Raw genomic sequence first — 13,791 nt, 5'->3', positions numbered from 1 at the left:
CCTTTTGGTTTTGGCTTTCCTTTTTCTTTTTATTTTCTTTTTCTTTTTCTTTTTCTTTTCCATTTCCTTTTCCTATTCCTTTTCTTTTACTGCTCATTTTCTTTTCCTTTTTCTCCTGCCGTTTCCTTTTTTCTTTCCATAAATCCGTTGAGGATCTTGGAAGCGAAATGTCACTCAACCATCTGTGTGAGTATTTTCTTCGTTTTGTTAAATGACTTTAGCTAAAAACCTAATTCCTTTTCTACTTGGAACCTCCTATTTACACTGTTGATATCAGCGGGTGTCGATTAAAATCTGAGCTGTTGGTTAATCCTTCATTAAAATAGCTCCTTATTAAATGTTCTTCGATACTCCCAGTCGGCACTGCGACCGGATCCGTAAGTCCGCCGAGAAAGTGTTTTCCCATATCCCAAGGATTTCTCATCGGGCATTGGCAACACCTAAGCCATGTAACAGAAGAATTCTGCTTAAGGTCTTTTCGAAGTCGTGTCTACTTGCCTCTGCTTATAGCTAGATCCACTATTCTTAAACTTTTTAGTTTAGACAAGCCAGAGCTTATCTAGTTCCATAATATTAACATCAACAGAGTCGTCAAGTAATTATGGGGTCTCAAAAAATTAAATCTGGAACCTTTTCGAATTTCAATGGCTCAGAGAAGGGTGCCAACTTCAGTCAAAGTAGCACACTGGCATCGCCTTTGCGAGCTACAAAGGTTTGCTTTGAAGCCGAAAAATCAGTTGATTCTCACTGACTTTCCCATATGATTTGGCATATCATAAAAATCTGATGGCTAGAAGACTTAAAAGATCTGAAATTTCACTAATAAGACTCTATTAGCTTATTGACGGCACACTGCTTACAACATACTACACAGAACCTCTTATGCCATATGGATCTCAAACTCCTGGCACTCATGTCTTTCGACTTCTGTTTTCTTATTTCTATCCACGTGCTGCAATCGTTTTCAATTTGAGTATGTAAATAGCGTACTTCCTTTCCGAAGTGGTTTACTAGTACAGTTTCCGAAGCGGTGGTACGATGTGAGCTGAAATTCTTCTTTGCATAGACATGTCGCAGCTCCTCTATAACAGATTCGCAGCTGCTGTTTATTAACCGTAGAAATACTTCCAGACGATTTTGGAAGTGTTTAGGATATGGACAGTCTTTTGCCTGATTAAATCCGGTACGCTCAGGTCCTGGCGCGATAATATTTATTGATGATCCCTAGAATCTTCGGGTCTATGGATTTAAGTCGTCTTTTAGGACAGGTATGCCTACCTCGGGAATATTCTAACCCCTTAAGAACTTTGGGGGAAGGTTCATAGGTTTCTCTATACTGTTGGTTGCTCATCTTCCAGCTGGAATGGTCACGTTGCCCAGACCGCAGGAACACGGATGAAAAGCCAAGTTTTGAAGATCACTTAACAACAGTAAAATATTAAATATCTTTCTGAAATGTATTTAATCATCATATCTAAATTTAGTTAGATTTTTTTTAATACGTACTTAGCAAGTTGCAAGAGTGTCGTATTCATTGTAAATTTGTAAGTTTTTTCAAAAAAACATGGTGCACAAGATGAATAAAAAACCTTGTGAGTTCCATAACTATTAACAGAGATGTTATTTAATTTTACTGCAGCGTTAGAAAAACTTTTTTAAAACATTGCCACCCACAAAAATCAATTCTAATTCTGCATATTAAATTTTTACTGCTTCTTAGTATCTAACAAATTTGTGAAAACCCACTTAATGACACACGCCTTCACTGGCTATACATCATTCCACTTTGGTGCTGTTGTTGTAATTGATAAAGGTGTTGCCAATATACAATGCATCTGCAATTGCGGAAATTTTATAAATTGATATAAATTCATATGTTGGTGGCGGATATTAATGTCGGTGAAGGTGTCAACAATATTGCAGACATTGAGCGTTTTCACATTGACCGACACCGACACCACACCGGCAGCTCAGAAGAGAATCACCCCACTCAATTGCTTTGAAAATCAATAAGGTATCATATAAAAAATTCAAATTTATAAAAAAGTTGCAGTGACTTGGCATTCAACTCTTCGAATATTATGCAACAATTAGAAAATGCTACCATCGCCCATGCATCAATTAATTTTATTGTTGCCATTCGATTTCTTCAAAGTACACATTATAAACGACACGACACGATTTAACAACACTGCTCATAAAATAACAAGCAATGTGACAAATAAAAACAGCTTGTCGACGACGACACGAATGGAATGCTTGCTTCCCGCCGACATGTCGTTGCCGTTATATGAATTTATGTCCCCACTGGTGTCGTGTCGGTGTCGGTGCCGTGTCGGCACGTGCCGGTATTGTGTTGGTGTCTGTGTCGTGTCGGTGCCGTGACGGTGTCGCGTCGGTATCGGTGTCGTGTCGGTGCCGTGTCGGCTAGTGTGAAAAGAGGTCAGAAGAGAATCAACTGATTTTTCGACTTCAAAGCAAATCTTTGTAGCTCGCTAAGGCGATGCCAGTGTGCTACTTGGACTGAAGTTGGTACCCTTCTCTGAGCCATTGAAATCCGAAAAGGTTCCTGATTTAATTTTTTTAAGACCCCATAATTACTTGACGACTCTGATGTTAATATTATGGAATTAGATAAGCTCTGGATTGTCTAAACTAATGAATCAGTTTTGATTTAAAAACGCAATTAGTTGTGAAGTAAGAGTTATTGTGAAGTACTTTCAAAATAGTCTAATAAAGACCATTTTGCATTATTGAATATTGGAGTTGTTTATTAAACAGTTTAGCGATTCATTAAGGTTTGTCAATGTCAGTGTTTTTCTCGCGGGTACCTTCGGTTTTGATTTGTTTGGCCCACTCGTCCCATCAACCTTTGCCCGATTTACTTTTTTTGACTTTTGTGGTCTCTGTTGAATCTCCTCCACCAGCATTCGCTTACTGTTGAACCCTTTCTCCAAACTGAAGTTAAGTGGCACATTCTTCTTCTTATAGCGCATAATCCTTCTCTGAATATCGATCTTGATGTCATGGTCAACTAAGAAGTCCACTCCCAATATAACTCCATCAACAATCTCTGCCACAACGAATTTGTGTAGAACCGTGACCTTTCCAATTAAGACTTCACACACCACTTCTCCCTGGAATTGGTTATACTCGCCAGTGACCGTACACAACCTTGGTACAGGTAATGGCTTTACTCTCCTGTTGACCAAATCAGATCGGATTAAGGAATGAGATGCGCCCATATCTACAGTCAGTACACGCTCCTTGCCATCCACATTTCCTCTGACGGTAAGACTGCTCGATTTCCTTCTGATTTGCGATACAGATATCACAGGACATTCGATCTTTACATCTGACTCTCTCTTGCTCATCTCCTTCAGCTTTGTTCTTAAGACCACCCATGCTGTTGAAACCACTAGAATCAAGAACGCAATGACGTGCAATGTGACCTGGATTCCCGCATTTGAAGAATTTGACAACTCTTTCACTACGCTTTTGCGATCCTTTAAGTGCCTCCAATATTGTGTTCACCCAGGCCTTTCTACCTCCACACGGTAAGCTTTGAAAGCTGGCTTACACAGAAGCGATGTTGTTTCCTGAATCAGAGCATGTGATACCGTTTCTGTGAATGTAGGTTTTGGGTTTGCGTATGTCGCTCGCTTCGTTTCGATATCCCGTATTCCATTAATAAAGCTCTGGATTTTTACCCTTTCGGTGTATTACACGGGTGCGTCCACATTCGCTAAAATGTGCTAGCCTGTCAACATCTTACCCAAACTCTTGCAATGTTTCACCAGGCCTCTGGAAGCGGTTCAGTAACTCCATTTGGTATATCTGTCTCCTATGCTTGATTCCGTATCGCCTCTCTAGTGCCCTCATCAATGGTTCATAACTGTTCCATTAGTACTCTGGAATAGTCTGTAAGATTTCAGCTGCAGGCTCTTTCAATGCCTCTAACTGTGCAACAACTTTATCTTCAGCATTCCAGTTGTTCACTGCTGCGGTCTTCTCAAACTGTAGCCTAAAGACCTGGAACGGAACAGAACCATCAAAGGAATGGATTTTTACCTTTGAATTACTCGATGAAACAGCCGGCCGATTTAGTTGCAGCTGCTGTATACGACCTTTTAAAGCATCTACCTCAGCCTCGATTTTGCTCTCAAACTGCATTATTTTTTTTGTCCATACGGTCTTCCAGTTGTGCAGAGATCTGCAATGAGACCTCTGCTGAAATTTGTCCCGACATTTCGGATGTACGTGCCTCCTGTGCTTCAATCCCGGATGCTATTTGTGACGACATTTCGGATATACGTGTCTCCTGTGATTGCAGTTCCGATGACATGTTGGTGGATATCTGTGATGACATTTCGGAAATTTGTGCCGATATTGCAGCCAATATCATGTTCAGGTCTGTGTTCGCCATTGTCTGCGGTGTTTCATTTTTCTCCTCAAATTTTGTTGTCTCATCGCCATCAAGATGAAAGACATACTCTCCCACGTTAATTCATTCTGATTCAATTGCCTCTCGTAATCGTGCCTGGAGTTCGAGTTTATTGCCTGTTGTATTTAATCCACGGCTATCCATCTCCTTCTTCAGTTGCTGGATCTTCAATTCACTCTATTTTGCTCCACTTGTTGTACTCTGCAACTCTGGAATTTATTCAAAATTTCCTCTTCTGACACCAATTGTAACGAATTTGGGGGAATTCCGCTTATTCCAAACCTTCTGCTAACGTTCGAATCGCTAAACTGTTGAATAAATAACTCCAATATTCAATAATGCAAAATGGTCGTTATTAGACTACTTTGAAAGTACTTCACGATAACTCTTACTTCACAACGAATTGCGTGTTTAAATCAAAACTGATTCGTCATGCCTCAGCTTGCCCTGCTTTTATACTCTCGGTTTCCCCGTTCACCCATTTCTCCTAAGGTCTAGTAATTTCGTGAACTTTATGCTTGGTTACCAACCATATACAGGTATATTTGTAGTTTGTAGCTATATCCGTGTGTATATGTGAGTACTACGACGGCTGACGATGACATGCGTTTGTGAGTATCTCTCCGCTACCTTGTATGCATGAGTGTAAATGATGATTGATTTGTTTACGTACATACGAGTGGCTGCTTAGTATCGGTTTAGTGATGATAGTATCGCTTACTGATGCTAATATTCGTCACAGTATTTTTGTCAAATTTCTTCGGCAAGTGGGTAAAAGGCAGATTTATTGGAAAAAAATTATACCTGGTTCTCCACTTGCTTGAAATTTGGAACGTCTTTAGGTATCATTCTGATTATGTGGCCATTTACAATAGTTTTTTTTTCGTACAGTGGGCCTGGGACAGATCTATTGTAGAGAGGAATAGTGAAAAAATGATTGAGAGGAAAAGGAGTTCGAAAGACAGAAGGAGAGAAAGAGAGAAGAAAAATAAGATATTGTGATTGAAATTTCGAAAGACCTAAAAGGAGAGAAAGAAACGAGGAAGAGTATGAATTGTGATCGAGAAGAAGAGGGTGATGGAATGGAAGAGAGAAAGGTAAAGAGGAATAAAAAAAAATACGAGTAAAAATATTCTTTAATTTTGAGAAACAAGATCTATAGCTGTATCTTCTAAGCCGCTGCGATGTTAATGTATGACTGTGACTGAACTGTTATACACAACAATATGATCGAAATGCGATTACGAATAATCGCAATCACATACCCAATCTTATCCCTTCTCAAAGCCATAGACTTACCTTCGATAATATAGATCATCAATCAGTCCATGTATTGGTGTTTTGTGGTACTAGATGTCATAGTAACGTACTTCATAGACTCCTACAAAACGTCCTTAAAGCTTACTACGGTATCTAGAAGTAAATAGAGGTACAAATTACCGATTCATCATCGGTTCGTTTTGTGAAACGTAGCCGCATGTATGTCACCTTGCAGTGACTTCTAATGCCACTTAGACGCAGCATTAAACGCAGCCTCATTGGTTGATATGCTCGAAACCAATCGCTCCTGTGACGAGAGCTTTGCTTGTCACTATTCGTACTTACCGTGATCTTTCAGTCATTGTGGCAAAACCGTAGGTTCATAAATATTTGTCTAAGCTTTCTCAGAATAGAAGGTTTGTGCAAAGCCTAAGTTTTAAGATATATGATGCTCACTATAATTTTTTACTTATTGTAAAAGGTTTTTGCTCAGCAGCAAATATTATTTTTGATTTGGTTTAAAGCATAGCTGCCTCCACCGATGAGATTTTTCTACGGCGCTTAGATGTGCATCTTGCACAAATAGCCCAAACGCTTCGTTGTACATTTGTGCGCCACTTAAATTCAGTATTGTACATAATACAACAAAAACACAAAAGAAAGAAAAAAAAAAATGTGAATAAAAGATAAATTTTATTTGTAGGCAAAACCAGCACGTCCATATCACGGACAATATGTAATCTTTCTTTATCACGGAAACATTTTCACGCCTTTCAATTGCAGCGAGCGCAGCTGCCAACTAAATATTTTATTAATTCCATAACTAAACAAAAAAAATTATCAATTTCCTTTTGCAGTTGTTACGCGTTGCAGCACAGCTACAATTTCCCAAAACAGACGGCGAAGATAAAAAATAAAACTTTATAAAGAAACGTCCCCACCATGTTGACCGATTGCAGTAGCATTCAAGGCTCCACAGCCAGCTCATCCAGTGATGTTATGACATTGGCCACAACCTCTTCCTGGTGCGCCATCAGCATACCAACATCAGCCTCAGCGGCAGCTGCAGCAACCAGTACACGTCTGCGTATTATACGACTCATCCGTCCACATGCGCGTCGCATTTTGGTCACACCCGATACGAGTCCATCGTTTGGGTTTACAATACGTGGTGGTAAAGAGTTTGGTGCTGGATTTTTTGTATCGAGCGTGGAACGTAGCAGTGAAGCCGAACTCAAAGGAATGCGTGTAAGTACAAGCACAGAAACTCATATATAATTTGTTGTACACAGATTTAGGTCATTCGTTTACTTTTTCTTGAAGTTGCTCCAGTAAAAGTTGAGACATCGCAGAATTAAACAAGTAAGGACGGGACTGTCTTCGGCTGTGCCGAAGACTTCATACCTTTCATGAATGGGGTTGAACAATAATCTTATCCCGTTCGTAATCTCCAAATAATCGGATGTATAAGATAAGAAATATATAGTGAACAGATCTACATACCTAAACGATTTTTAAGATAAATATAAAATAAAAATAGGTAGGTACTTTGTGTGAGGATGCAAAGTTTCAGATTTTTTGTGGTCTGCATGTAAAAACTATGACTATAAATCACGTATTTCAAAAATATATGACGTAAACGTAACTATTTGATGAAATTTGTTAAAATTTGAAGCTTCTAGCCATAAAAAGGGGGCAAAAATTAAAGTTTATATAAAATATATACTATATATACCACGGATCTCTATGATTTTTTCACACAACAATATATACTATATACGTAACCACTTGTTGAAATTTGAAGCTTCTAGCTGTTAAAATGGTGTTGAAATTGCAAAAAAACTATATATAATATATATATATATACTAAATATACCATCATATATATATATATATATATATATGGTATAACTACCGTTTGAAGAAGTTAAAAAATCTTCGCAATAAATTTACAAGAAGTATAAGGCAACTAACAGCCAATGCCATTATAATACCTACAAGCGTTTGCTGAAAGAGTTTAACTGTCTGGATAAGTTTTTGCATAGAAATTATATTCTTAATATCGAACATAGCATCAACTCTAATCCCAAGACCTTTTGGAACTTTTTGAAGTCGAAAAAGTCGTGCTCTTTAATACCATCCACCGTTTTTCTCAATGACAAATCAGCTCATACTCCTGTAGATGTGGCAAATTTGTTTGCCGACTTCTTCAAGTCTAATTTTGATAACAATTGTTCTGAGGCAGACCTTGATCTCAATTTTTCTTCTGATGCAAATTTATCGTCAGGTTTTGGGTCGCTTCGCTCACATATGAAGATGTTGCTAATGGTATTTCGAAATTGAAGCCTTCCTCACGTACTGACATAGATGGAATATCTGCAGTGTTATTAAGGAATTGTCGAGCTTTGATATTCCCTTTACTAACTATCTTTAACAGATCGCTATCCACGGGTGTCTTTATAGATGCTTGGAAATTGGCATCCATAACCCCGGTTTTTAAAAGTGGTAGCAAAAACAATGTAAGCAATTATAGACCAATTTCCAAACTATCTACTGTATTTCTAATTTTTCAGTAAAAAGCTTAATTGTTCCAAACCAGCATGCTTTTATTCCGGGGCGCTCTACTGTTTCAAATTTGGCAGTGTTTAGTGTCACCGACAGTTTGCTTGTGAGAGCATTGAGGGCACTCGCTGGTTGACTGTGAAGCAGAACGGTAGTCAGTTCGTGGTACAATCAATTTCCTTAACATTTGAATTATAATTTAACCTAAACCTTTTGTTAATTAAATAAACAAATACATGTATTACTTTTATAAACGTGGTGAGACTATTCATTTTAATCCATTTGGACATTCGTGACATCTCAGAAGTGGGATGAACATATTTTACATCCATTCCTACATACGAATTGAATTTTCAATCAACGACACAAGCGAGGGGAAAAATACCACCAGTAAGCGAATCAACGAATAAGTTTAAAAAGTAAAAGAGCAAACGAAATTGCTTCAAACTTCTCTTAACATATTTAAGAGATCATTTGCAACAGTTACAATCGAAAAATTATAACGGCGAGTGACTTTGTATATGTACACAACAAAAGGTAAACGCAAAAGAATCAACAATCGAAGTAACGAATGTATGAACACAAGCAGATGGTTAGTTTGTGTGTTTGCAACGACTTCGATACAAATAAGACAACAGCAAGAGTAGATTTATTTTGTTTTGTGTTTTTGGCAACGGCTTAAGAGCAACGTAAAAGGGGCAGTGGTGTTTATAGCTGCAATATTGAAGAACGTTCTGGAATTCTATTGAGGAGAATTATTGTGAGCCATACGGGCTGAACAACGGCGAGACGTTCAAGAAAAACCAACGTGATTACAAGTGAATTTCGGCAGAACTGGAAAAAAAAGAGGCAAGACAATTTTTTTTCATATTTGTGGATGACAATTGCATGCAGAAAAGTTAATTGCACTATAATATGGGAAAAATGATCAAATTAAACACTTTAAAGGTTGATCAAATCAACAAATTGCTACAAAACCAAGGTGCGACGGTAATGGGCAATAAAGCAACAAAACTTATTAATATGACAGAAATGTACGGCGTTGATGAAGTTGATGCTGAAGAGTTGGAGGTAAGCAGCGAAGTTACAGCTATGCAGAAGCAAATGGAAGAAATGCGTGGCATTATTGCGGGGATAGCTAAGTCTGTAAACGATTTGGTGACAGTACAGACAAGGCAAACGTTAACACCGTCGAACGCCACAACGATTCCAGCAGAAGCAAGTTGCCACGACAACCATTCAACTGCCACAACAGAGGTTCACGCTGAAATACCAAGGAGTTCATCGGAACATGATTTTAATGGTACACCAATAGCAGATCGTCCATTGTTAGTCCCAATGACGCAACGTGAATGGAAAAGAAGCGCAGTACACGACATCATCGCAATATTACCGGATTTTGATCCATTAAAAGGGAGTTTAACATCGAAACAGTTTGTTGATAAAGTTATACAGCTACGAGAAGCATACGGATGGTCTGAGCAAGAAATTTTGTTAGCCGCTCAATCAAAGTTGAAAGGGGTGGCCAAAGAATGGCTCGATGCACAAACCGTATTTCAACGATGGTCAGCTTTTGTATCAGCATTTCAAACAGATTTGCCTTTCACAATGTGTACGGCAGAAGTGCACACGGAATTATCACGAAGAAAGAGGCGAACAAATGAAACTTATAGTCAATACTATTACGCTATGTTAAATATTGGTAGGCGAGGTAAGGTTGATGAAGAATCAATCAATACATATATTATTGGGGGGTTAAATGACAGTAATTTAACACGAACCCTTATGGCAATGAAATTATCAACATGTAACGATTTATTGCGATCTCTTGATAGTTTAGCAAATGTATATTTTGCGTTCAAAGGTACAGATAGTGGTAATAGAAATGTAAACGAGGTAACACGAAATGTTACTACAGAGAAAAAATATACAAAATGTTTTAATTGCAACGAGTATGGACACATTGCAGCAAAATGTCCAAAGCCTGCAAGAAAGGAAAGATGCGCAAAATGTAACAAGGTGGGACACGATTCTAAGTCTTGCCGCTATGAAAAATCAACGGTTTCAAAGGTAGTTAGTGAAAATTTATATCCACCTTTAATGTCAAGTGTCTTGCTGAATGGTGACCAGTATTCGGCGTTTATCGATACTGGCAGCGACACATCAATCATATCCGAATCCAAAGTACCAACCAATGTGGAAAAGAAAGTATGTGTTAGAAAGTTAGAGGGATTTGGGGGTGCAAGCGTTGAAAGCAAAGAAGAGATTGAAGTAGAATTAGTTATAGAAGGCAGCAAACTGAATACGAAATTGCATGTAGTACCCGACGAGTTTATGCCATACGATCTGTTCATTGGACGAGATGTTTTGTGTCGAAAAGATTGTTCACTGGTTATACAGTCGGGAAATATGCAAATACAGAAAAATACGGCATGGGGTTTTAATGTTAATGTATCATTAAGCAAAGATGAAATGCATGAAGTACTTCATTTACTAGAAAAATACGATGATTGTTTTGCAGAAGATTTAGGAAAGCTTGGACGTTGTAAAACAACAACTATGGAAATCGTTGTCAGCACCGAGAAACCAATTACAGGTAGGCAGTACTAGGTACCTTTTATCCAAAGACCTGTACTTTCCACGATAATTGACGAATTGCTTAAGCACAATATAATTCGTCAGAGTTCATCACCTTACGCAGCTCCAGTTGTAATAGTGAAGAAGTCAAACGGGGAAGATAGAATGTGCGTTGACTTTAGGGCACTTAATGCGGTCACCATAAAAAAAACATTCCCAATGCCAATAGTAGAAGAGCAGTTGTCAAAGCTTGGGGGTAATACGTTTTTTACCACCCTTGATATGACTGCAGCATATTATCAAATTCCATTACATGAGGAGAGCAAGAAGTTCACAGCGTTTTTGACGCCTGAGGGATTATATGAGTATAATGTAATGCCATTTGGACTGCGAAATGCACCAATGGTCTTTCAGGAGATGATTATTCAACTTGTACGTGGTTTGAGAAACCGAGATAAAATTATAAGCTACGTTGATGAGGTTATAATTGCAACAAAGAATGTTAGTGAAGGTATTGATGTCCTAGCCGAGTTTTTGGATGCAGTACGAAATGCTGGTCTCACGCTAAAACCAAGTAAATGTACTTTTATGTCAAGAAATGTTAAATTCTTAGGCCATGTCGTAAGCCAAGATGGTATTAAGACTGGTGAGGAGAAAACAAAATCAATTAAAGCTTTTCCTCAACCCACTAATGTAAGTGAAGTCCGTCGATTCCTTGGCTTAACAGGGGTTTTCAGGAAGTTTATACCAGATTATGGTAGTACCGCTATGCCGCTAACAACGTTACTAAAGAAAGCACAAACATTCGTGTGGACAGACGAACATGCCATAGCTTTTGAAAAATTAAAACATGCACTTTGCACTCAGCCGGTGTTAGTTTTGTTTGACGTAACAAAGAGCCACGAAGTACACACCGACGCTAGTTCCATAGGGCTATCCGGAGTGTTGTTGCAGCTAGAAGGCGAGGATTGGAAGCCGGTACACTATTACAGCAGACGATGTAATGCAGCTGAGTCTACGTATCCATCACATGAATTAGAAGTATTGGCGATCGTAGAGACGCTTGAACGATTACGAGTTTATTTAGTCGGTACTCCATTTGTTGTACGAACGGACTGCAATGCAATTGCAACAACTAAGTCCACTACAGCGTTGAAGCCGCGCATTGCCAGATGGTGGCTAAAACTACAAGAATTTGATTTTACATGTACATATCGACCTGGGTCTAAAATGCAGCACGCAGACTCACTTAGTCGAGCGCCTGTTGAAATATCGAAAGGTACAAACACTGTTGCAGAAAAGGTATTGAAACTTAACCGAGGCAATACGATGGATGATTGGATTTACTCAATGCATCTCCAAGATGAAAATTTAAAACGAATAAGCGATATAATTACAGGGAAAGAAACGGCAGATGAAGCTACAATTAAGCAAATGAAAACCGATTATACGATGCATAACAGTAGATTATTTAGAAAAGCTAAGGGCGAAATGAAATTAGCAGTACCAAAGGCAGTAAGATGGCGAGTTGTTAAGTCATGTCATGATGACTCTGGACATTTTTCTTTAGAAAAAACATTACAGCGACTATGCAAACATTTTTGGTTTCCACGCATGAGGAGGTATGTCAAATCATACATAGCAGCTTGTGAAGAGTGTTGCTTAAATAAAATGACGGGAGGTAAACCGCAAAGCCAATTGCACGTAAGCGATGTGTTGCCGCTCCCATTTAGGCACATTTTTATTGATCATGTGGGTCCATTCCAACGCAGCAAATCAGGGTTTTCGTACATATTAGTAGTTGTATGCGGATTCAGTAAGTACGTAATCCTAAAGGCAGTCAGAACTACGAAAACTGAACCAGTCGTAAAAGCACTAGAAGAAATCATGGCCATTTTTGGTCAACCACTTAAAATAACATCAGATCGAGGTACGGCGTTCACTTCGAGGCAATTTGAAGAATTCATTTCCAATCATGGTATTCAACACAACAAAACTGCAGTACGAACACCGAGAGTTAACGGACAGGCCGAACGCGTAAATAAAACAGTTATCAACGCTTTGAAATGTATGAGCGAAACGGCCAAAACATGGGATAAAATGCTTCCAAACATTCAATGGACGATTAATTCCCAACGTAATGAGGTAACAAAATACACGCCTAATGAACTTGTGTTTCATTTCAATCCCAGAGATGTAACATACAACCGAATGATACAAGCTATAAACGATGATGATAAGGGTAATCCAGATATCGAGGTGAAACGTGATGAAGCAGCAAACAATATAATGGCAGAGAGACATAAGTGGAAAGAGCGTTATAACAAAAGACACCAAACTCCAAAGAAATATGATGTTGGCGAATTAATGGTCATTGATCATGTTCCAAATGCAACAGGTCTCTCCCATAAGCTGGATCCCGCATTTAAAGGACCATATATTGTTACGAAAGTACTTAACTACGACAGATATATTATCGAAGATCTACCAGACTCAACACATACACAAAGACGTTATTGCAACATATGTAGTGTGGATCACATAAAACCGTGGTGTGCATTGATTCCTGAACTTGATGGTATCGACGACGACGATGATTCGTCCATGCAGGACGAAATGTCAGGAAAGGCCGAGCTGTCACCGACAGTTTGCTTGTGAGAGCATTGAGGGCACTCGCTGGTTGACTGTGAAGCAGAACGGTAGTCAGTTCGTGGTACAATCAATTTCCTTAACATTTGAATTATAATTTAACCTAAACCTTTTGTTAATTAAATAAACAAATACATGTATTACTTTTATAAACGTGGTGAGACTATTCATTTTAATCCATTTGGACATTCATGACATTAGTGAGTATTGTCTATCGGCTTTTTCTAGCAGATGTCAAGTAGACTGTGTCTACACGGATTTTTCGAAAGCCTTTGACAAAGTGTCTCATAGGATTCTGA

The 13,791-nt window shown here is 38.5% G+C and overlaps 1 protein-coding gene across 1 annotated transcript in view; it reads left to right on the top strand.

Moving 5' to 3' along the window:
- Positions 1-13,791, top strand: part of LOC137250293 (uncharacterized protein DDB_G0283357) — a 160,395-nt gene that overhangs the window by 106,189 nt on the left and 40,415 nt on the right. Inside the window, exon 2 of the mRNA XM_067782847.1 lies at positions 6,562-6,952. Coding sequence (XP_067638948.1) covers positions 6,647-6,952 — 306 coding nt within the window. The 5' untranslated portion in view covers positions 6,562-6,646. The remainder of the gene's footprint in view (positions 1-6,561; positions 6,953-13,791) is intronic.

Source organism: Eurosta solidaginis, chromosome 4, assembly GCF_040869045.1.
Source record: "Eurosta solidaginis isolate ZX-2024a chromosome 4, ASM4086904v1, whole genome shotgun sequence".
NCBI classification, from domain to species: Eukaryota; Metazoa; Arthropoda; class Insecta; order Diptera; family Tephritidae; genus Eurosta; species Eurosta solidaginis.
Note: the sequence above shows the minus strand (reverse complement) of the source record. Positions and strands in the feature narration are given on the sequence as shown.